The sequence below is a fragment of the Trichosurus vulpecula genome, chromosome 4 (genome assembly GCF_011100635.1).
Source record: "Trichosurus vulpecula isolate mTriVul1 chromosome 4, mTriVul1.pri, whole genome shotgun sequence".
NCBI classification, from domain to species: Eukaryota; Metazoa; Chordata; class Mammalia; order Diprotodontia; family Phalangeridae; genus Trichosurus; species Trichosurus vulpecula.
In genome coordinates, this window is record NC_050576.1 from 374311529 (window position 1) to 374335703 (window position 24175).

The following is a 24175-nucleotide window of genomic DNA, read 5'->3' on the forward strand; positions in this document are numbered from 1 at the left end:
CTTCAAAATATAAGCACTGGTATTCCCAAGTAATAATAGTAATAATGATGAAGAAGAGGATAATGATTAAGTAGTATAATGAAGATTAGAAAGCCCTGTTTCAAGGAGACACTAAGTGATGCAGAAATATATTTTTCTAATAAAGAATCTAAGTTAAATCAATGTTCATAATAAAACTTACCCCGGCTGAGTGTCAACTGTTACACAGTGATAGGTAAAAGTGCCAAACATCTGAACTCCTAAAATTCCATATAGAAGTAGAAAGAAAAGTAGGAAAATTGAAACACTCCAAATTTGTTCTCCTGAACGCCTAGAAAAATAAATATTTAATAATACATAAGACAACAAGCTTGCTTACAAATAAATACTCATTAAAAGTTCATTAAAATTATGGATTGCAATACTTACTTTAAAATATTTGTTATCCTTGTTCTTGGTAGCTCAAATCGGAAATAAATACGGAATGCTCGTATCATAATAAGAGGCCTTGGGATCCTCAACATTCCCCAAGGTGACATCTGATCAACTATGTCAGCAATTTCAAATACCTGTAAATATGCAGTCATAGATTTTTTCAGATTTCACCTCACTTATCATGTTTACATTTCCATACACTCTAAGAATATCATCATTACAGAAAAGTTTGGATGTCATCTAATACAATCCATAGCTAACCAGTGATCCTGTCTACATACCATTCTCAACAAGTAGGCAATTAGCCACCACTGGAAGACAACCAGTGAAGGGAAATTCATTGTTCCCCAAGGTATACCATTCCATTTGAGAGGGGGTGGTGGTGTGGGACAATACCAACTACTAGAAAGTTTTGCAGATTATTTTCAAAATAAATTTAGTTACATATAGCACCCTGAATTTAATTTGTTGTAAGTGAAATTATTAAAGATAATTAAGAAAGGATCATTAAATATGGAAACTACCAAAGCTAAAATTTAGTTTTATTGCATCACTGTGCATCATGACTTATTAATAAAAACAACCATTAATGTAAAACTATAATTACTTTAGAACATCAATTGTAAATGTGAATAAATATGGACAATTTATAAAAAGCTTCTTTTTAACCGGTTAAGTCTTTACTAAAATGATGAGATTAATTTGAGTTCTAATTTTTTTGAATTTGTAAAGATGCAAATCTAAAAGATACGGGAGGAGAACTGAAAACTCTATAAGGGAAAATGTAAAAAGTATCATTTAAACTAAGAGAAGAAAAGGAGTATTTTTAATAATGTTACTTAACACCTTTATTCCAATAAGGATAGGAGAAGACCATAAATTATAATGGAAGAAAATCAGTTTAAAAGTAAGGAAAGCTGTTTAGTTGTGAAGCACGCCAGTTAGCTGGTAAAAGAAGTTGCCTCTTTCAGTTAGATCTTCTTTGGCAGTGGGAGTGAGGTATTAGCTGGATTTTTTTATTTGATTCATATTAGGACCTCTTAGAAAGGAAATACTCTCTACCAACTGATAGCTGTTCTGCAACTTTATGTCTTTAATACTGTACCTGAGATACAAGGTTAAATGACTTGCCCTGCAGAATCACATAGTATGAAAGTATCAGAAGTGCTACGTGAAGCCAAGTTTTCCTGGAAAATCAGTGAGTTAGCCAACACGCATTTCTTAAGAGCTTACTATGTACCAAGCACTAGGGATACCAAGGAAAGTAAAAAGAGATCCAACTTTTAAGACACTCACATTCTAATGGAGGAAACTCCATGCAAATAACTCTTCATACAAGATATATACCATGTAAATGGAAGGTAATCTCGTATGGAAGATACTAACAATGGGGAAGAATGATATGAAGGGTATTGCTTCCAGCAGAAATAACAGCTTTCCTATTCACTATTCCAGACTGCCTCTCCAGCTATATCTTTTAACACTAGAAAGACAACCTGTTTAATTGAAGTCAATGTAAATCCTGCCTGAATACATTACAATAAACTAGATTACTTACTACTATTATTCAGAATAAAGCTTTATTTTGTGCCCTTTTCAAACCGTATATTACTCTTATTTTCCTTAGAAGAAGCTTTGTAGAGCCAATGTAGTCTTCTCTACCCAGATCCAGTTATGTCCATGGTGGTGAAAATAAGTAAGAATGTGTGAACTGTTTCCAATCAATTTTCATCATTTAATGCCCTAAAATCCAGAAAAGTATCTAGCTTTTCTTCTTTTAATTTCATTTAATCTAATTTTTGATACTATATGATGAGGTAAGGGGATGAAGAGCAGCCTAATATAATAGACAGACAACTTTGGATACGGGATGACCTGAGGTCAGGCTTCTTCTCTGACACATTCTGGCTATTGGACCTTGGCCAAGTCACTTAACTTTTCAGTGCTCCCAAGCAAGACTTAAAAAAAGCAGCAGAACAATGACAGATCTATATTGATAGAAGGCTTTTTTCTCTAAGAGATCCTACACTGATGAATTCACAAGTCTAGACCAAAAATAAAAAAATTTTTAAAAAGATAAGGGTTAAGTCACTTTATCTTAGGACAGATTATAGATAATTTGCATATAGTATGCTAAAGTAACACACTAATTAAATAATGGGCAAAGAGCAGATAAATTTCTCACTTTTATATTTCAAAAGAAAGGTAGTATTCACAAAATGGTATGCAATTAAATGTAATTGTTCATATTCTCAAAAAACTTCCTTTTTATACTTCTATTTAGATAATTTTGTTCAAGAATAGGTAGGTGGTATTTCTGAAAATGTGACCCTATAATTTAAAATTACTTAATTACCTGTAACACCAAAGAAACCCAAAGGCAAAAGACCATAAATCCATCAAAAACACACCAGCGATCTTTCACGTAGGAATTATCCCCCTAAAAAGAAATTTTGCACAGCATTATTGTCAATTCATGTGAAAATGTTGCTGAATGTCTAGAAAGGAAATATTCAAATGTCATGTATATCATTTATTAAGGTAAAGCTAGAGACAATTTTATTATCCCTACTGAATAGACATTCAAAGGCTCATTCCAAGGGTGGCAAATGGTAAATTCTGTTAGAAGTCCCAAACTAATTAAATGTATGTAATTATTTTAACTTCTTTTCTCCTAAGAACCCTTTCATCATGAGGTGAACTTTGAGGTTCAAACAAAGGAAAAATACATCCATGGCATATCTTCAAACTTAGGGAACTGAGCCAAATGGAAAACTTAAAGGCAGCTCATTTCTTAGAACATTCTCTTCCTGCTGAGTTGACAGAGTTTGCAGAAGCCAAGTTACCTGAAGGAGCCATTAAAATTGTCCTATCTACAACTCTTAGAAAGGAAATTAACCAGAATCCCAGATTTCATAGTACAGAGGTCAATGTTCAGCAAAATAAGGAAGTGAATAATCTCTGTTGTGGAGGATAACAGTTATAAAACTCACACTAGCTTTGCTCAAAAGAAAACAGAGGCAAAGAACCACATTTACTGAAGAAGGTCTTGGGTCAGCTATTCTATGTAGTGCTTACTCCAATGTGATTGTGACCAAATAGTGTAGGTTTTCTGAAAGAAATCCTTCTTTACAATTATTTAAGATGAAAATTTTCATATGCTGAAGTATAAGAATCCTTTCTTGCCTTAGACTGCCTCATGTGAGGTTTATGTTTCATGGAAGTGTACAAAATCCTGGGCTTGGCCAGATATTACATTCCCTCCCTTCATTAACCAAAAAAATAAAAGCACAGAGTGTCAGGTTATTAAATAAAATAGTGAGGGAGATAAAGAATCTCTTGAATCTTTCCAGTCAAAGCTTTTTTTTTCCCCTAGCCATTTTTTGGATCCAAGTTTACTTGAGGCTTCAAAAGATGAGATTCAGTGTTATTCAACAAATCATAGATTATTTAAACCCACATATTCAGTAAAAGCATTAATTCATTTATTTTTCTGCTAAATTTATAAGTCTCTCACTTTAGCTGTCATAGCTATATTGTTTCTATGCTCTCTGTTGTATTTGAGTCATTTTAAAACTGTATTTACCAATTAACATTCTCAAAATAATTTTTTCACTCTGCTTTTGCTACCTCCCTCCCTCTCTCTCGCTCTCTCTCTCTCTCTCTCTCTCTCTCTCTCTCTCTTTCTCTCTCTCTCTCTCTCTCTCTCCCCTCCCCCCTTCCTCCTCCCTTCCCTCTCCCCAAATATATCTATTGGTTGGTTGTATTGTCAATAACTCAAGTGACAGTTAATTAAGAAATAGGACAGAAGGTTTTAGAAGAATTTGGTGTTTGTGTGTTCTGTGGTGAGTTCTAAAAGATGGGAAAAAAAAAAAGTTGGCAAGAGTGAAGAGGCTAGATGTGACAGCTATGAATGACAGGCAATGCTAAGGCCAGAGGTGTCACAGGAAAGAATATGCCTAGAAGAGAGTGAGTCTATTTGCCTGACAGACTGATTTTATAGCTAAAGTAGGAAAGGAACAAAAATATTTGGTATATTTTTGAGGTTGATTTCACAATCTGATCTCTGAAAGAGATATAAAAAGGAGTGTTGGATGTTAACAAGGAAATAAATGAAAACCATCAGGAATTTCCAACACCAATGGAAATACTCTTTCCAGATTTTGCACTATCTAGGCCCTGACTTAAGATGGATGTCATCACTGAAGATATATCAAGTCTATTGAAATTAGAGTGCTTAACAAATTTACTACCTACGCTAATTTCATACTCTTGCTCCTTGCTTTTCTGAACAGGGTAAAAATGTCTGTAGCAAAACAATCTTGGTGTACTCACCAGCCAAAGTGGATTTCTGCCTATAGATGAAGATATTTTACTAACGTGTTCCCTCTTTTGCCTAGAAAATTCCTTTTTTGTGAGACTAAACTGATAATTTCCTATAATATACATTGCAAAAAACATGTTACATCCCCATTTTATAAAGCAGTGTCTATGCCCATGCTCCATGACAGCTTTATTTTAATGCTTCATTATAGAACAGAAGTGACCCAGGATTGTCAAAGCCAAGGCCAATAAAACCCAATCTCTGACAGGTGGTACCAAGCTGAAATGGCTTTTAATACTAGCACAGTGACAAGTAATGTCTGCCGCCTGTCATTCAACCTACCTAAATATGGAAAGGAGCATAACCAGAAGGTTGGTCAAGAGGTGATGAGTTAGTGAGGCTTTTTTTGTTGTTGTTGTTGTTTTTTAGTGACAACTGATGAAACATTAAATTTTTTTTTTTTAAATGGCCCTCCTATGCAATGCTCTGACACTTTCACAGTGAAGAGCCATGGAAAAGTAGGCAAAAGGACCTAGAAGAAAATTAACAGCACTTTTTGTGGTATCACAAAAAGAAAAAAATATCTGGAAATAAAGTAATTATTCATCATTTGGGTAATGAACCAATTCTGGTGCATGAATGGTTATTCTTCAATTTTAAAAAAAAACAACTAGGAATATGAAGAATTCAGAGAAATTTGGGAAAACTTATGAATTGAAGAATAAAGCAGAAACAAGAGAATAATTTATATGGGAAGCAAAGGAAAATATCAAAAAAGGAATCAAAATTTGATCACTGCAATCCAATCTTGATTCCAGAAGACTGCAGCAAAACATACCTTCCCTCTCCCAGCAGTGAAACTGTAAGTACCCTATACATATGCAAAATGTGACATATTTTATCAGATTTAGGGAAGCTAATGGTTTGTTTTGCTTAACTATGCTTCCTTTTACAAAGGAGAGTTCTTTGTATCATTAGCACTTAGCACCATGCCTGGCACATAATAAGGGTTTAATAAATACTTGTGGACTTAATTTGATCTGACCACTATCAATTAACTGATTGCTTAAATATTCAAATCTTCTCTCTACACACTTTTCTTGATGATTTCATAAATTCCCATGAGTTACCATTTCTGTGTAGATGACTATGTATCTAAGTCAGCTCTTTCTCATCTCCATGCCTATTGGGCATTTTGAATGGATGTCCCATAGGCATCTCAAATGCAACATATTCCAACACAGAACTCATTTTCTTTTCTCCAAATGCTTCTGCTTTGAACTTCCCTATTTCTGTTGAGGGCTACCCCATCTTTCTAGTCACTCTTATTCACAACCTTGGAGTTATTCTTGATTCCTCAGTGTTCATCAGTTGATGGATTTTGTCAATGTTACTGCCACAATATCTCCTACATCTGCCCCTTTCTCTTGGCTTACAGGCCACCACCCTAGACTTTTATCACCTCTTTCCTCGACTACTGTAAAGGTCTCCTAATTCACCTCCCTCAAGTCTTTTTCTACTGTAATTCATCCTCTAAAATGCTTATCTTAAATAGAAGTGTACAAAATCCTGGGTTTGGTGAGATATTACATTAAAACATTTATCTGACTTTGCCATTCACCTGCTACAATAATTGACAATCTGACTTCAACTTTCCTTTCCAGTTAGACAAAATGGCCTTTCTGACTTTTTTTTTTTTACCACATACACTATTGTTTTATCTCCCGTCTCTGTACCTCTGTGCAGCTGTCCCGCTTCACCTTTGTCTACTGCAAAGTTCACCTCAAATGGAGCCTGCTTATGAGTCTTTTCCTGGTTTCCCTGACTGCTGATAATTTACATCCCCACTCCACCAAACAAACAAACAAACAAAACACCTTGCATATTTGTTCTATACTCATGTGTTACACGTTGTTTTCCTGAGAATATATAATCTCCTGAAGGGCAAGGATAATTTAATTTTTGCCTTCAAGTCTCCAACACCTTTAGCACATTGTTGTTGTTGTTCAGGTGTTCTCAGATGTGTCCAACTCTTCCTGACAACATTTGGGATTTTCTTGGCAAAGATACTGCAGTGGTTTGCCATTTCCTTCTCTACCTCATTTTACTGATGAGGAAACTGAGGCAAAGAAGGTTTAGTGACTTGCCAGAAGTCATTTACTGAGGTAATATATATTCTGAATAGTCTGAGGTCATATTTGAACACAGGATGATGAGTCTTCCTAACTCCGGGCCCAGCACTCTATCCACTGAGCCCACAAAGAGATAATCAGGGATTGTTTTTCAGTGATGTCTGAGTCTTCATGACCCCAGATGGCATTTTCTTGGCAAGATACTAGAATGGCTTGCCTGGCACTCTTATCTACTGCGCCACCTAGCAGCCCAATAGCTACATGGCAAATAAATGCTAGCTGATTAATGTCCCCTTGACTCTCTTCTACTTTATCAAAGTAGTGTATAAATTCCAATCTGTTATATTCTGACAGATGGACCCTTGCCTGTGTAAGCACACAGTATAGGACCCTCCCTTATCCTTGTGTAAGAAGAGCTGTAATGAAGACTAAGAGGTTTTGAACTTTTAGCCAACAGGTTTGGTCACAAAATCCCAGATTAAAATGTAATTAGGCAATGTTCAACAAAATAAATAAAACTATAACATAGATAATGTTAATTTGTGGTTTTCTGAGTCATATACTGTTCCCTGTTTATATTTGAGTTTAACAACACTGCCTTAGAATGTTCCCCTAGACCTGAAACTATGGCTTGGTGGATTAGCATTGATACAAGGCCTTTAATCAACTAATGGACCTATATGCTTCAACTATCCATTCCCTTTTCTTACCTTCATACCTATGTGAGCAGCTTAGTTATTAGAGGTAGCCCAATTACTTTGGGGGGAGAGGTGGGGTGTCTAGAATCTACTGAACTATATTCTGTCTTGCCTATCTACAATTATTGACAGAAGGCAAAGATTAAGCCATTGTAGTTCATGTTTGAAGTAAGCCAGTATTAACAATGACTAGCAGAATGGAAGGAGGACAGCAAATTGTAACCCTGCTGGTAGGCCATGATATATAAGAACTACGTGAGAAGAACAGAGACTACATAGGTCCACTAGCTTGCTAAAAGGTCTACAGTTGTGGAGGTGGTAGTGGCTGAGATTTTAAAAATCCATACCTGTGATGTCCCAGTGTATAACCTTCTCTCGCTAATACAGATCAACAAATGCTTGGCTACTTACATTGCTTCTTTTCTTTTCCTTTTTTTGTGGTAGTGGGAAGATTTATTTAACACAAATAAAAATGTGCAAAGCTTTTTACTCATTTTCTTCATTCATCCATCTAGCATGTGGATTGGTGATCTTGATGTTCACCTGAGATGCTCTCTCAACAACTTTCTGATTCTTAAGAGGACACATTGCAAGCAATCTCAGCACAGTAAGATTTGTTGCACAATGGAGCCCTTCTTGATCTTCGATATTGTCAATCAACACGGTAATGTGTTTTGTTTTCTTATCGCTTCCATAACCGATATTGGGCATCAAGATCTGGCCCCTGAATTGCCTTCGCACTCTGTTGTCAATGCCTCTTGTTTATGGCAGTTTCTCTTGATCTTGACATATCCATCTGACTGCTGTCAGAAGAACTTTGTGGTCCTCTTCTTGAGAATTTCCGGGGACATTCAAATGTTAGACAACTTGACTTTTCTGTGGTCCCACAACCAGTAAGTGTCAAGACAAGACTTAAGCACAATTTATCCTAACTCCAAGGCCAGCAATCTGTCCACTATATCATGCTATGGAAGTTATATGAGAATAAAGAGTGAGATATTGTTGACTTGCTCAAGGTGAGTAATAGTGGCCAAATATCACCTTTCAAGCCACTTAGCCTACTCATAAAATGTGATGCAGATCGGGCTGTGCAGCCTCCATGGTTCATATGAAGTAGTATATTCTGGGTAGACATCCGGAGTAAAGAGATTTCTGTAGCATCGTAGACAAAGTATGGAGAGTCAAGAGTACAGCGTAGAGAGGAATGAAGACAAGGCTGGCCTGGAAATTCTCAAAATGAAGGTTCTAGAGGAACCAGCCAATCGGAAAGAGGGTATGCAAGGGCAGAGGCTAGTTCCAATGTGAGAAGCAGTCCAGAAGTGGAGCGAGCTTTCAGGGCAAAGAGGTTTCTATGGTATAGTGTATAAAGTTCTGTGAAAATAAATCAGTAGTACAGCTACAGCCTGGAGAACTGAAGACCTGGGTGGCCTGGACCATCTCATTAAAATGGAGGTTCTGAGAGAAACCAGCCAATCACAGGAAGTGGTACCAGAGGTGGACGGTCCTTCCAACAGAAGCAGACCAGAGGGGTAGTTATCTTTAGTGTAGAAGTGGAAAAGTAGAAACCATAGTCTGAAGCTTATTCAGGTACAAGCGAATAACTACTGGGCTTAACTATATCAATCAATATATTAACAAGCATTTATTAAGAACCTAGTGCAGGGGTGGGCAACCTGGGGCCTTGAAAGGGCCACATGTGGCCTTCTAGGTTCTTAAGTATGGCCTTTTAACTGAGTCCAAGTTTTACAGAACAAATCCTTTTATTAAGGGGACTTGTTCAGTGAAGTTTGGATTCTGTCAAAGGGCCACTCTTGAAGACCCAGAGAGCAGCCTGTGGCCTCAAGGCTACAGATTCCCCACCCCTAGGCTAGTGTATGCAAGGTAGTTAAGGAAAAAGTGCACTACCTATTGGGGGAATCCAGGAGTGGTGCTTTAGCAGCATCAAAGAGAAATATTCTAAAAGGCAATAGTGAAGAGGAAATGCATTCCAGGGAATCCATTCCAGTCAGTGAAAAGACACAGAGATGGAATGGATTGCTGTGAGTGAGGAAAAGAGGTCAGTTTGTCTGAGTCACAGAGTTCAGGGGAACAGTAAAGTCCAATGAGCCTAGAAAGATAGGTCGAGACCAGATTTAAAAGTTAAAAGAGTTTAAAAGTTAAACAGAGTCATTCAAATTTTATCCCAGAGTCAACAAGGAACCACTGGGATTGACTGAGGAGGGAGTGACTGCTCCAACCTACAGTTAAGGAAAGTCACTTTGGCAGCAGTATGTATGTGTAGAGTGAAGTGGGGAGAGACCTGAGGCTGAGAGATCAATTAATTAGATGGCCATTATAACAATCTAGCAAGAGGTGATGAGGGCTTCAACACTAAAGACGTAGTTTTGTGAGTAGACAGAGTGGGGTAGATACAAGAGATTCAGTGGACTTAGAAAAGCAAAATCTGTCCACAGATTGGATATGGGTAGTGAGAGAGATTGGAGAATTAAGGATACTAATCATAATCTGAAGCTATAGACCAGGAAGACTAGAGAAATGGGGTATCTAACAAAAATAAGGTAGGTTTTTTTCTTCTCCTTGTGTGAGGTAAATAAAATGTGAAGACTTCACAGGGAAGATATGTATGTAAATATACACACACAGACACAGACACAGACACACACACACACACACACACATACACACTAAGAAATGTTTAATAAATCAAGAAATAGGGAAATAGAGAAGTGGAAAATTCTGAGGCTGTGAGAGTCTGATGGCTCAGCCTCTGGGAAAGTTTATCCTGAAATTTTTTGTTCTTTCTTATGGTTCTGGTTTAAAGATTTGCTCAGTAAGAATAGGGTCACTGTGACCTGCTTTCCTTTACTGTAAAAGTACTGTAGAAGAATGGAGAGGGTCTCCCCCTCCCCTTATCCTATTCTCCTTCTTCAGATTTATAGATGTCACCTCAGTTTTAATCATTAACTAAGGAAATGGGAAATAGTTTCTGTGCCTGGATTTCCCGGTTCTTTGTCTAGCTTTAGTGCTCAGATTGTAAGCCCGCCTCCCAGCCTATGGTGAGAAGGGTCAGAGGTGGGCAGGAATTCTCTTGTGTTAGGTATAATTATTGGTGCTTTGCGCCTTGTAAAGCGCCTCCCTTGCTAGATTTGTTCTGGTGGGGGATGTGCTATTCTCGAGAATTGAATAAAATTTACTTCTGTTCCCACCCTGAGATGGCTCCTTGTTATAAATTAACTTTTAATTGGTGAGGGTCTTTCATCCCATACATCCTTAACAAGCTTTACTCCTTGGATTCTACTCCACTATAAACACGCTCCCAAGTAAAACTCATCACCACAAAACCCATGATTTGGGTGACTTCATCTCCTTTGGTACTCAGAGCTCATCCACACCCTCGGCAGTCTCTGTCCCTCTGAATGAAGGGCTAGAGAACAGAAGAAAAAAAATTTCTCCTGGAGTTTAAAGAAGGCTCACAGCTCAATTATTTCTCTTTAGTGACTCTCCCTGCATTCTACTTCGCTATTATCACACCCTGGAGAGCACCTTCTCCCTACTCCTTACCCCCTTTCTGCTTCCCTTTCTATGTTGTTTTTCCCAGTCAATTTGAAAGCTCCTTGAACAAAGGGACTGTCTCTCCATTAAAAAAAAAATTGTATCCCCAGAGCTTAGCACAGTGCCTGGCATGTAGGAGGCATTTAATAAATATTTATTGAATTGAATAGTTTAGAAGAGGTGTAGGTTTGGAGGGAAATATATGTTTTGGACATAATGAATGAGATATCTTTCAAATATCCAGTTGGAAATGTTCAATAGGTAGTTGTTGATGTAATAATAAAGTTGAAGGGCTGGATATATAGGTCTGGAAACCACTGGCATAGAGATGATAATTAAATCCACAGGAACCAATGATGTCAGTAAGAGAGAACAGAAGGGAGAGAAGAAAAGGCAGCTCAGGACAGAGCCTTGGGTAACAGACATAGGCAGGAGGCATGACTCACATGATGAACTAGCAAAGAAGACTGAGAAAAAGTAGTTGGACAAGAAGGAGATTCAGAAGAGCGTCAGGAAAACACAGAGAAGGCACAGTACGATGTGATCCCCAGTGTCAAATGTAGCAGATAAGTCAAGAAAGACAAGGACTGAGAGAAGAGGATAAAATTTGGCAAATTGAATCATTTGTAACTTTGGAGAGAGGCGTTTTAATAGAGTGATGAGTTAAGATGCCAGAATGTAAACGACTGAGGAGCATATGAGGGAAGATGAAGGAATGACAGCAAATGTAAATAATTTTTCTGGGACTTAAGTTAAGAAAGGGATATAGGAAAATAGTTTGAGGAGATAGTAGGGTCTTGGTCTGGTTTGAAGGCAGCTGGGAAGGAATTAGCTGATAAGTTAATAATAATAACAATAATAATGATAATAACTAATGTTTATAGAGCAAATAATATGTGCCAGGCATTGTGCTAAGTTTTTTACAAATGTTACCTCATTTGATCCCATCAGCAACCTACTGGTGCTCTTACCTTCATTTTACAGCTAAGGAAACTAAGATAAACAGTAGTTAAATGTTTTGCCTAAGGTTACATAGCTAGTAAGGGTGTCTGAGGCTGGATGTGAATGAACTAAGGTCTTCTGGAAGCCATAGGTGTCCTAGCTACTGTTGAGAAATATCAATAGAGGGAATATTTTGCTACAGAAGATTAGAGGGAATGGGATGATCACGGGTAAATAGAGAAAAGCTGGCTTTGGCAAGGCAAAGGGTTGTTTCATAATCAGAGTGGGAGAAAGGAGAAAAGAGTTAAGAGATGACTTCAAGGGGGCTTGATGTGAAGAAAAGAGGTGAAGAGGGAACTCATATCCAATGGCATCAATTTTCTCAGTAAAATATAAGGGAAGGTCCTTGTAGAATATGTGGAATGCTCGAGGAGAGAAGAAAAAGTGTGGAGTAACTTCTGTAGGAAATGAGATAGGAATTCAATTAGGGAAGACAATAAGGATTCCCTTGATGCAATGAGGGCATAGTTTGTTTAACCTGAATATATAGTATATCTAGTTAGGATAGTTGCATAACTTCTTCCCTCTTTGTATATGCCCAACAATGAAATTGGGGACAAAAAATATGGTTTTTTAAAAATATATAACTTTTACTATACCCAGCTGGATTTCTCTTTTAAAAGATGGTACAAGTTTGCAATTCCATCAAGAATGAACGGGTCCACCTCTTTTGACACAACCCCACAAGAATTGAAGAGAGAGCCTGTCTCCTATGGTTATTGTGAGGATAAAATGAGATGATACATATTCATAAAGCAACTTGCAAACTGTTAAACGTTACAGAAATGTTGCTATTATTGCTATCATTACTATTAATTTGTAGCAATTTTATGAGTGTGAGCTACTAAATGTATTCTTTGTGCAAACAGAAGAAAAGAACAGACATGGTTTCTCAAATGATTTTCTACAGCTGACCACATCTTTACAACGAGGTCATGTATAACAAGAAGATAGGCAATTCTTCTAACAAGGCATAGAGATTATAGACCAAGACCTGAATGCTGCACTTTTAACCACAAAATACGAAAAGATTTAGTGGTAATCCTCCATTAGGTTGGGCAGATCTGCCACAAAAAACTTTGGAGAAACACAAATAAATTATACAAAATAAAAAAGTATAATGGGTCTGTGATTTTCACCAGTAGAGGGAATAATCATATTAATGAGAATACTGACCCATCAAAATCTCAAGGTAAGTCCATGGCCAAACAAAATAATACTGTATTACCTCTCACTCTTAGCAAGTTACAGAGACACAACTATGCTTTCTAAAGATGTTTAACACATATATAGTATTCAGTGCGTTATTAATCATCCCAGTTAATTGATCAACTAATAAAAGCTTAAGGCCTATTATTAAATGCACAGCTAAATATTTAACGTACCAGACTAATGTTGCCATTTCAAGAAACAACAGTTGCTAGAATTTATGTAGCATTACTTCTATAACACTACTGTGGAAAGAGTACTAGATTCTAAATAAGAGGAGCTGGGTAAAAATCCTGACTGCCACTTACTACCTGTGTGATCTTAGACAAATCAGCTCATTAGGCTTCAGGTTTTTCATCTGTAAAGTGAAGAGATTGGACAAAATGATTGCAAAGGTATCTTTCAACTTTAAATCTATCATCCCTGTGAAAATATTATATTTATTTGTTGCCCAAACGTCATAATACAATTTGTGCTCTAAATGCAATATAAATATATTATGAAAAACATGCTAATATCATAGAAAATTTGACTGCAATGTCCAGAAAAGCAAGATACAGCTTTCTTTGAACCTCATTTCATTTCCTTAGTTTTTTTAATGTCAGAATAATAAAATGCTGACAATTTTGAGCATTAAATACGTTTTTAAGGCTTCTTTGAGTCCCCCAATAGGTGAATGAAATGATTATGTCTTGACTTTTATCATAAAAATATTGTGAAAATAAACCACTTGATGATTATCAAAAGAACTAGGCAGTAGAGATGATTATTTTGAAATTCAAAGAGCTTAAAAATTAAAACTAAAATTTTCAGGGGCTCAGAAAAGAGCTATTTAAAGATGGGAACAATTAATAAGCAAACATTGAATGGGAGAGAAATAATTATATATCAACTGGAACAGAAGCACCCAAAAGAGGCTGGCATTTTTTAGTTTACATGGTATTTAAAAAAAGAAAAACAACAGATAGTGTTTTTTTTTTATTTTGTCATTAGCAAAGTTATATGCAATGTCACTACAATTAGCCTCTCTTTATTGCTCATAATTTGCCTTAGCAATGAACTAAATTCAGTGAAATAGCATGCTGAGCCATCTTACATTATTTTAAGGGTTGTTTTAAATGAAAAAGAATATTTAACACAGAATGAAGAATGCATCTAGCATTTTACCTATTAAAAAACTCCTTCAATAAGTGCAACTAAAGCAATGCAATATTACTAATTTGGATCCCACTAATGAAGAGTGTAAAGTAGCTTGGGCAAAATTTTACCTTTTAATTAGCTATGAAACAAATGGTAAATAAATCTTACAGTCTTATGGTTTGCTAAGCAAATTAATTGCAGAAACAAGATTGCAAATGGCAATTTTTTTAACCTGTTCGAAATAACAAATTGTTTTCAAGCCTTTTAGCAGCAACATTTGCACATACAAATAAAACCTAATTACAAATAATCCTCTAATTCATCAAGGCAAGTGTAACATTTCTACTAGTTAACAGAATCATTAAATGGAGTTATTATATGCACTTGAAAGTAATCGAAAATGAACTGCTTTTTAAAATGCTGTCCTTTAGGCTTCCTTTTAATTCACAATTACCTCATATAGACTGAACCTATAGTAGGCCATTAAGACTGACTTACATTCATTTCCTTCGGAATGTGTTTGTATTTATGTCCCACAAATTTTGCTTGTTCCACATGTAAACTCTCTCATGAATAACCTCTCAGTTCACATATTTTTCCCTGACTCTACCCTGCTCCCCTACCCTATAAGGGGGTGATATATTGAAATTCACTGTTAAAATTTATGACTTTATTATTTTTGTCCCTTTGTTATTGCAGGATGCTGTGATTTCTAGTACCAAAGTTCAGGCATTTTGAAGGCCCACTCAGTCTGTTTCTTGATACTCCAGCTTGATTACGTTCTCAATTCATTCACCCCAAAAATAAATATGTATACACTCTTTATTTATACTATAATAATTCTGTATTCACAAACAGGCTCCAGGGTTCAAGTTTTAGTCTTGCCTCCAATTAGCTGTACAAACATGGGCAACTAATTTCCCCTCTCTGGCCCCCAATTTCCTTATTTGAAAGATGAGGGAAGTTGAATTAAATAACCTATACAGTACCTCCCAGGTCCAACATCCTACATTTCCAACTTATGTCTTTATGTTTCATCTCAATTCTCCTCTTTTGTTACTCTGCTCTCAATAATTTCTATTTATTCTAATTATAACCCCACTAAACAGCTATAATTTTGGAGTTAGATTTTTCTAAATAAATGTGCTCTAAATAAATGTTCCCATAGTTTTATTGTGTGTATTGCACTAAATTATTATTTTTAAAATTAATTCCATTACTGGATGATGTATATTTCAATTATATTAGAAAAAAGTACTAAAGCTGTTTATTCCTAGATTGATTCTAATAGAGATATGCAAAGTAATCTATTTCACAGCTTAAAGGGTTTAATTATATTGTATGTAATTCTGGAAGCAGACAGCTCACTGCATATATGAAATTATTTAAGAATATTATTTTATATTATTGTTAGTATCAGATACTTTTAATTCCATAAATAGCATAGTTTCACTTAAGCAGAGTTGAATACAACAAACAAAAATGTCATATTGGGACTTAGACACTCCAAGCAGGATAATAAAATAAAAATTTAAATTCCCTGAGTTAAAGTTAAATACCCATGGTGAGTAAAAAACAAAAAAAAAACAAAAAGCTTTTACTTGCGTAGAAGGAAAAAAATTTAACAAGTTATGTATCTCAAAGCTAGAAGGCTTGAAATATAATTTTATTTTTAAATCTGAAGAATGACATGCCTATAATTCCAACCTCATCCCTCAATTTCTATTTTCAAAGAAACATGCCCATTGAATAGTTTTATACTATTCTACACTCTCATTAATATTCTAAATGCACAGGCTAAGAATCTCTAAAGTAATACCACTGTACTCATTTAGCTTACTTATCTGTTCCCAATAAATCACTCCTTTTCCCAAATTCACACACTCAGTCTCAGGCATAGACATGAAACTTATGCACTTAAATACCCACTTTCATGCAGAAATTTTAATATCTGTCATATTGTAAAGAGTTAGGGACTATAGGTAGCATCAGGTAAAAAAATGGTGGGGAAAAACTCTGGAGATCTCTCACACCATAGAAAGAAATCAACATTTATAGGCTGTGCATACTAGTTATTCAAGAACTGTCAATCATTTTTGTTATGAAAGATTAAACACTTAGAGGCTGCCAATCAACACTGCAGAAATATGGAGCAGCTTTAAAAAATTGTCATGCAAGTATGGAACAAGCAGAGAAACCAAACACCTCCACCTGAAAACATTTATATGAATGTATTTATCAGTTTTTCAATGTTGCTCACTGGGATAGCCTCATAAAAATACATGGCTTATGTTTATGAGTTTCCAGGTGCCATCTGTTACTATATTTTATCATTATTCATTACCTCAGTAGTGCTCAAAGGGCAAATGACATTTTAAGCTTATTCTATTCCTAGTAAAAACAAAGGACAAGGGCCAGGATGAAGACTCTGAAATGTACAGGATTCATGGAAAGGTCCTTTTTCCAATGGTTTCTTTGTGAACTGACAATCTTGGTTCTTACAACAGCTGTTACTAGGAAGATTTTTGAAAGAGGGCTGGTAGGCAGCATGAAATAAATCATCCAACAAATAGCTCCATGCACGGGGAATCCTTATGCCAACTGGGCTGGAACTGTTTCTGTTTCAGTATTTTCTACAGCACCCAGAGTATTACTGGTAACAACAAATATCAAATAAGGAGGGTTTTCAAAAAAGGAATTCTAGGTATTTTGGCTTGAGTGTAAAATTATCTTTTAGTACATTTTAATACAAGATAATGTGAGTAGTGGGTAGAATGGGTAGTGGGTAGTGGGTAGTCAGAAAGACCTAGGTTCTAATTTGGTCTTTGACATTAGCTGTGTAACCTTGAGTAAGTCTCCTAATCTCTGTCTGCCTCAAGCAACAATTTAGGACTTATCTACTAAATGCAATCTGTATTACTGGGAAGAATGCCCACATTGGGAGTATCCTAAGATGACAAAATTGCAAATTGTTCCTGAATATTTTAGTATGTAAAGCAAACAACTGAGATGGTATAAAATATTGGTAAATACTTTAAAAATCACATCCCCTATCCTTCCTTGATTGAAAATAGCCAATTGTTTACCAGAATTCTAGCACATGACATGACTGACTTCTGCCATATTTCTTTTAAATCAATTGGTCATACATATGATGCACAGGTTTTGTCCAAACCACAATAATTCTGAACAAGACTTGCTCTGGTTTTAAAAAACAGCATAAGATGCATGGGCATGAGCACTTTGGTTTTTCAAATAAATGTTTTACCATGACTCAGTGCATTTCCATAGAGGAATGCCACCTTTGTATGGAAAAATGGGCCTGACATGCAGTCCATAGACATCTAGCACACACAGACATACTCACACTCTCTCTCTCAGTCTCTCTCTCTCTCTCTCTCTCTCTCTCTCTCTCTCTCTCTCTCTCTCTCTCTCTCTCTCTCTCTTTCTCAATTTAACAAAGAGCAATCACTGTGGAGATGTGGGTGGTGGTTTCCTAACCACAAAGCCCAGCCTGTTCTATAAAGCTGTTTTAATTAGTTATTTGCAAAGTACTCATGGTTTGTATAGCATTATACTGGACCCTGGTGGGGGACTACAAAGACACTTTGCAAAATGATGAGATGCTTGAAGTCAGAGAGATACATTAGAAAGACAGTTAAACTTTCGTAATAAGACCTGAGTACCAAATCCAATTATTATACTACTTTCTACCTGTGTGAGACTAGGTAGGCCCCTTGGTGTTCTTCCTCAAATGTAAAATGACTATATGGCCTCTGAGACTTTCGCCAGCTCTCACTACATCGATGATCATATGATGACGAAAAACAGCATATATTCAAACATGGGTGTGCATACACAGGCAAAATTACCAGAGTAAATACGCATACGTATAAGTGACAAAGGGGTATGCTAGAACCAGCTCAAACCAGCTAGTCAATTGTTTCATTTTCAGTGTGAGCATTAAAATCATCTCAGAAATTAGCAAACACTACAAATCAGGTTTGTTTTATTGCTGTTTTGTTTTTAGACTTAAAGTAAAAAAATGTTCATGATGTAGATTAAATTTAAAAGGGTGTCAAGGGTACTTCCCTCCCCCCTTTCACTCTCCAGCTGGTTGTTAAATACTTAACATTACATCACTGCTAAAGACACAGACTCTTATATATACAGTATGATTGGTAAGCTCTCTAGCCGAAAAGGACAAAAGATGGAGATGGAATTTACTCTAAGGTTTGGAGAAAATGGAGGGATATGGGGGAAATGTACCAAAAGACTTCACGGAAGAGACGAGCAATAAGAAGAGAAATCTTTAATATGCTTTCTGAAAAACAATAATTAATCATGCTTTTGATTGGCTAGAATAAAAGGCATAGCAATCACTAGTAGATGGCCTTAAATAATTCAAACCTCAAAAGATCTGCGATTTAATTGGCATGAGTATTTCTGCAATATACTACAGCCTGTATGTTGACTAGTTCTAGAGTCAGAAGACTGTTCAAATCTTTCCTGTCACTTAGTTTCTTTGTGATCTTGGGCAAATCATTTAACCCCCTTGAGTGGGGACTTGGACCAGAGAGAGCTTCTGAGGTTTCTTCTTATTTCTAGGTCTATGAACTCTATGAGGTTTAGTAACAGACTTCTCTGAAGTTAACAAAACTAGCTTTATAATGATAGCCAACAGCTCAAGTGCCAGCTTCATGCTTGAAATCTTTCTGGACTTTTAAGGAAGAATTTATGCTCCACTGGCACAGCCTTCAAGAATCTAGAATTGCCTCAAAATCACAATAAGATGAGAGTACAATGCAAAAGTGAGGTCTAGATAAAATGTTGTAAGGAATTTGCTAATCTCATACTGATGAGGGCACAGTCTCTGGGAACCCCTTGAACCCTTGAACTCTCCTTGAATCTTCCCACTTGATCTGGCCTTGGCCTGAGGCTATAACCATTAGGCCCAAAAGTCTACCCTGCCCAGACCTCTATTGTCCAACTGTTTCCCATCCTTAATCCTGATCAAAATATCTATACCCTCGAGCTCTATTTTCCTGTCAAAATAGCCTTCAGCTATTTTCCACCCTAGAGTCTGACCTCAGCCCAGTCCCTTCAACCTCTTCCTTAGACTCCTCCTCAAGTCCCTCCCTAGACCCCTCCTCTGGTCACCCCAGAACACCCACAATCATTGTGTATATAATCTCCATCTTGCCTCCATGAAGGTGCTCAGATCCAATCTAGCTCAGATTGATCTGGCCCACTTTCATTATAGGCATCACAAGGGGTGGGATCTCTTGGGGCAGGTCTATTTAGCTAACTCTTAATAAACTTTGTCTTTTCCCTTGGCTGAGAAGGCTTGAGTCGAATTCTTTCGGCAGGACCTGATGTGTTGGTACTTTGGGGTGTCGAGCACCCCTCAACCCCAAACCTCTTCAGTACTATCTACTAGAAGAATAGCACAGGGTTTAGAGTCATGGAAGAACCTGAACTATATCTTTGAAAGAAGATTTCGAATGCCTACCTTAGATCACAGCTATTTTATATCTTCATCTTATCCTCCTTATTGGCCATGAACTCACAGAAGGCAAGGTTTTTATATCCCCATAACAAAGCCTTATGGATAGGAGGCACATAATTGAAGAGGTTAAAGCAAAATGAATGATGGTAAGGGAACCATAGGTTTCTAGGGGTGCTCGAAACCCCAAAATACCGACACGCCGGGTCCTGCCGAAAGAATTGGACTCAAGCCTTCTCAGCCAAGGAAAAAGACAAAGTTTATTAGGGATTCACCATAAAGAGTTGTCTTAAGAAATCTCACCCTTTGGGATGCCTGTTTTCACAAGTGGGCCAGATTCAATCTACTGAGTTAGATTGAATCTGAGCCCCTTCATGGAGGCCAGATGGAGATTATATACACAAAGATTGTAGGAGGGATTGAGGGGTGGTCTGGGGTGACTAGAGGAGGGCTTTAGGGAGGGTCTTGAGGAGGAGTCTAAGGAGGACAAGATGAGGTCAGAGTCCAGGAACCAAGAGAATGGGATTAAGTGTGGGAAGTAGCTGAAGGCATGGATATGAATAGTATCTAGGGTGGGAAGTAGCTGGACAATAAAGGGCTATGCTAAGTAGAGATTTGGGCCTAAAGATAATGTAAGGCTTATGGCCTTAGGGGAAGGCCAGATCTAGTTGGAAGATTCAAGCACAGTTCAAGGGGGCTCTCAGAGACTGTATTCCAGATTCAAGTGGGTTCCCAGAGACTGTGCCCTCCCCCAAAACAAAGCCTTATGGATAGGAGGCACATAATGACTGTTTGTTTTATATGCTGAACTAAATCATTGAACTATTTCTGGGAGGCCAAGGTCTCACAATAGGAACTAATGCCTACCTTATGTTGAAGAGCCAAAGGCCAGTGGAAATTCCTAAATCTCAGGGACAGGAGGACCCAAGGGCCATCCAATAGTATAATTAGGGAACAATTTTATTAGATCATGACCAGGGTTGGCCATAGGGAAAGTGTTTACAATGGTCCAGTCAACTTTAATCCTGGTTAGAAAGCTTTTAAAAAAAATCCTCAGAAGAGAGAAGTGTTGGGTTGAGGAGGTCTTCCGGGGATTTAGGATGGTATGGACTTTTGTCATCTCCTCTCCTCCGAACTAATTGGAATCTCTAAAATGTCCCAGAAACATCCTCCATTTTCCCCATTCTATTATGTTGTTTGTCCTTGGTTCTCCAAGAGGACCACGACATCAGGAAAGTGATGGCATGACTTACAAGTGAATTGGATTTAAGGGAGGAAGAGCTTTGTAAAGTCACCAGTCTCACTCTCTCCTCAAGAGCCATCTGGAAACAGTAGCAAGATATACATCAGGAGGATTGGAGATGGCTCTGGATGCAGTGGAAGGCAGCAATGGTGTGATGTTAAATATTTAACAACCAGCTGGAATGTGAAAGAGAGCAGGGAAGTACCTTTGACACCCTTTTAAATTTAATCCACATCATTAACATTTTTCTTACTTTAAGTAAAAAGTCTTTAAATTAAAGTCTTTCCCAGGTCTCATTTTGTCTGAGGCAACACCTATTAGTGATTAAAGTTAGGTAAAAATAAGGTAAAGAATGGCCTCTTTACCTAGTCAACAACAATAAAAAAAGTCAATCTGGGAGGGGGAGACCCTCAGGGTTTCTGGCCAAAACAGAAACAGTTGCTATTTTCATTCACTGTGAGGCATCAGAATTTAAAAAAAGAGCAAGTGAGACTTGGGCTGGGACCTATTGTTGGCCAATCAAGGAGGGCCAGGGTGATTTGGGTTTCAGGCATGGTGCATAAAAAGAAATCCAACCCATAAACAGCCAAGATATCTTGCTAGGTTTTAACAATCAAAATTTATATTGCTTTGGCAGAGCACTCACAGGTAAGGGTATGATTCCCTGTGGGAAGGGAAGGAAGGAAGAAAGGGGAGAAAGGAAGGAAAAAAGGGAGGGAGGGAGAAAAGAAGGGAGGAGTAATCTGTACTGCCCAGCTGGAACTGGCCAGTAGGACCCCTAGTGGGGCAGCTACTGCACACCATGGCCTGAGGGACAAAACAGGCAGATCTCTTACAGAATTGTAGATTATTTTAACACTCTTTGCCATAGGATGCCTGAAAAGTCCAGAACAGAGATTCTTAACCATCAGTGGGTCTGTGAAGTTAAATAGGGAAAAATTCTTACATTTTTATTTTCACTAAGCTCTAGCTGAAATGTAGCATTTCCTCTAATTACGTAAAATCATTATTCTGACAAAGTTTCCATAGGCTTTATCAAATTACCAAAGCTGTCCATAACACAAAAAATGTTCAGATCTCTACTCTCGAGCTGTTCAGAGATCTACATAGGACTCTTTTGACTTAGTGTACACAATCCCGTTCAACTAATATTCATTATGTCCCTACTATGTATGTGAGAAACAAATGGTCAGGGCACAGTCTCTGGGAACCCCTTGAACCCTTCTTGAATCTTCCCACTTGATCTGGCCTGAGGCTATAACCATTAGGCCCAAATGCCTACCTTGCCTAGCCCTCTATTGTCCAGCTGTTTCCCCACACTTAATCCTGATCAAAATATCTATACCCTAGCTCTGTTCCGCCAGCCCTCTATTGTCTGTATGTCTCCACGTAGCCTTCAGCTATTTCCCACTTGGAGTCTGACCTCATCTCAATCCCATCAAACTCCTCCTTAGACTCCTCCTCAAGGCTCTCCCTAAACCCCTCCTCTAGTCACCCCAGACCACCCCCTCAATCCCTCCCACAATCTTTGTGTATATAATCTCCATCTTGCCTCCATGAAGGTGCTCAGATTCAATCTAATTCAGTAGGTTGAATCTGGCCCGCTTGTGGAAACAGGTGTCACAAAGGATGGGATTTACTGGGGCATACCCATATGGCTAACCCTTAATAAACTTTGTCTTTTCCCTTGGCTGAGAAGGCTTGAGTTGAATTCTTTCAGCAGGACCCAGTGTGTCGGTATTTTGGGGTCTCGATCACCCCTAGAAACCTATGGTTCCCTACCATATTCATTTTGATTTAACCTCTTCACAAAGACAAAAATTAAAAAGAGCCTCAGAGCTTTTATTCTATTGAATGCAAGGGCAGTGTGATTTCCATCAGTAGAGAGTCCTACAATGATGAAATCAAAGATGTTTTAAAATATTGAAGCATAGTCCTTCCAATATCAACTTACCTAAAATGCTCAACTTACTACACTCAAATGTTTTTCATATTTGTCAATTTCAAATTTATCAATTTCAAAAGTTTAATTAATTTTTATTTCCAAAATCCTCACACAAAATTGTCAGTAGATCCTTCTACTAAGACAAATATTCTAAAAGTAGTGTTTTCCTAACATAACAATGTTTCTAGGTTAACCAATAAATACCCTGCCTTTTAACTTTTTCTTTATAAAATAATGAAAAGAATTATGTAAGATCTTTTTTCCAGTGACCAATTGATGAATATTACTGCAGAAATGGAATCATTTCAATATTGCGTTATTATAAGCAAGAATGAGGAAGGAGCGCAGTTGGCTTTATTGTGTCTAAAGGCAACAGGAAAAATCATTCCATGTAACATTTGTTTATCTCTTATTGCTGTGCTCATGATAAGTATTTTCAAAAAGACCACCATGAAAAGGACTGCAGCTTGTATGCCAACATCTGTTCCAGAGGATAAAGAGGGAGAGAAGTTCTATGGAAAATTTTGTTGGGCTAAGATCAAGTACTAAAACTTGGGCCAAGATACTGCCAACTAATGAGAAAACTCCTGGTATGGGATATTATGAAGTAAAATAGGGATATTTTTGTAGAATATATAAGTAGAAAGAAGCAATATTATGGTTGTTCTTTTGTTCTGTTTTATGAAGGCAGTACGTGTTTTTTTTCTTTTTCCCAAGAAGTAGACTATTTTAATTGACATTTGTATACTTTTTTCTCTCTTTACCTATCTCAATACATTTTTTTAATTGTTTTTAAAGGTACATATCTGTCCCTTTTGATGGCCTAAACTTTGTTTTATACAGATGTTAGTTCGTTCTAATTGCAATCCTCTTGCAGATATGGAATTGTTTTATGCTGATCTAAATATATACTGATTTAAATACATATGCAACTAAATTCACTATGCTTGAAATGTTTTAGCCTGTTTTAAACAAAAATAAGTCATATATATGTTTATCAGTTCAGTAAA

General features: G+C 37.0%; 1 protein-coding gene across 2 annotated transcripts in view; it reads right to left on the bottom strand.

Moving 5' to 3' along the window:
* Positions 1-24175, bottom strand: part of NALCN (sodium leak channel, non-selective) — a 502757-nt gene that overhangs the window by 462063 nt on the left and 16519 nt on the right. For both annotated transcript variants that reach the window (XM_036757854.1, XM_036757853.1), the window contains exons 3-5: positions 2771-2854; positions 409-548; positions 182-310 (exon numbers count right to left, since the gene is read on the bottom strand). In XM_036757854.1, the coding sequence (XP_036613749.1) occupies positions 182-310; positions 409-548; positions 2771-2854 (353 nt within the window). The remainder of the gene's footprint in view (positions 1-181; positions 311-408; positions 549-2770; positions 2855-24175) is intronic.